Source organism: Diaphorina citri, unplaced genomic scaffold (assembly GCF_000475195.1).
Source record: "Diaphorina citri unplaced genomic scaffold, Diaci psyllid genome assembly version 1.1 scaffold5430, whole genome shotgun sequence".
In the NCBI taxonomy this organism is placed as follows: Eukaryota; Metazoa; Arthropoda; class Insecta; order Hemiptera; family Psyllidae; genus Diaphorina; species Diaphorina citri.
The window spans coordinates 24027-25083 of NW_007382806.1; the positions used below are offsets into that span (position 1 = coordinate 24027).

General features: G+C 39.6%; 1 protein-coding gene across 1 annotated transcript in view; it reads left to right on the plus strand.

The window, feature by feature from the left end:
• LOC103521550 overlaps positions 1-492 on the plus strand; it is a gene marked incomplete at both ends in the record, with an annotated part of 23860 nt that extends 23368 nt beyond the window's left edge. Inside the window, 2 exons of the mRNA XM_026832186.1 lie at positions 221-294; positions 363-492. Coding sequence (XP_026687987.1) covers positions 221-294; positions 363-492 — 204 coding nt within the window. The remainder of the gene's footprint in view (positions 1-220; positions 295-362) is intronic.
• Positions 493-1057: the final 565 nt, after the last annotated feature.

Here is a 1057-nt window from a genome sequence, read left to right on the forward strand (position 1 = left end):
CAAAAAGCGGATTTTGTGGGTTTCATGTTTTCCTAATTTTCTCCCACAGTCACCTCCACCCTATCAGATGAGAGTAAGGAGGGCGGCGCGGGTATATTCGTGTTAGCCACCAAGCTGTACATTGTACTCACGTCACGTGAGCTCACGTGACGTGATAGTAGTGTGTCTACCTTTTAAGAGTTAAAAAATAATTAATGTTTTCTATTTTTCTCTCTCACAGTTACATCCACCCTATCAGATGAAAGTAAGGAGGGCGGCGCGGGTATATTCGTCTCAGCCACCAAGTTGTACATTGTACTCACGAACCCCCTAAAAAAATAAGGAAAAAACTAACCTGTTTCTGTCCTCTATGTGTCCCTCAGGATCACAACATGGTTCCTCACTCGGCGTGGAAAGACTACTCCACATCCACCACGAACATCTCCGCCAATACCAACTATGGATATGAACCTTACGAGGAGAAGAATCACCACTCCCTCAATGGAGCTAATGGTAAGTGGAGAGTACAAAACTACTAGTACAGTAGAAACCTCGATATAACGTTTTTCAAGGGAAATCCCAAAAATTACGTTATATCAAGGTGTACGTTATATTAAGAGTAACGTTCCACCAACGCTTTCATCTTCGTCATCGTCATTGTCTTGAGTTTCGCCCGCTTCTGAAACAATCCTAACAATTGATTTATTTTACGTTATATCGAGTTTTCCTATTCTGAGCGGAAGGGAAATGAAGATTTTGACGTTGTATCAAGGTACGTTATATCGAGGTTCTACTGTACTACTGCAAACCATAGGCCAAACATATGTAGCTTTAGGCTGTGTTTATGTACTGGGCTGAGCTAGGCCATCGTCGGCCTTTAAGCGTGTAAAGTTGGCGGGAAATTCGAAATTTTGATTTTTTTTCCGCAACTTGTACAATGTGAATTCATTTTTTACTTTTTATCTTTAGTTTGCACGTTTATATCATACTTTTCATTTAGATTAGCTATTAAAAACAAGCGAATTACAAAGCAAACAAAAATAAATATAAAATAAATTTTAAAAATTGCCGCCGGGAC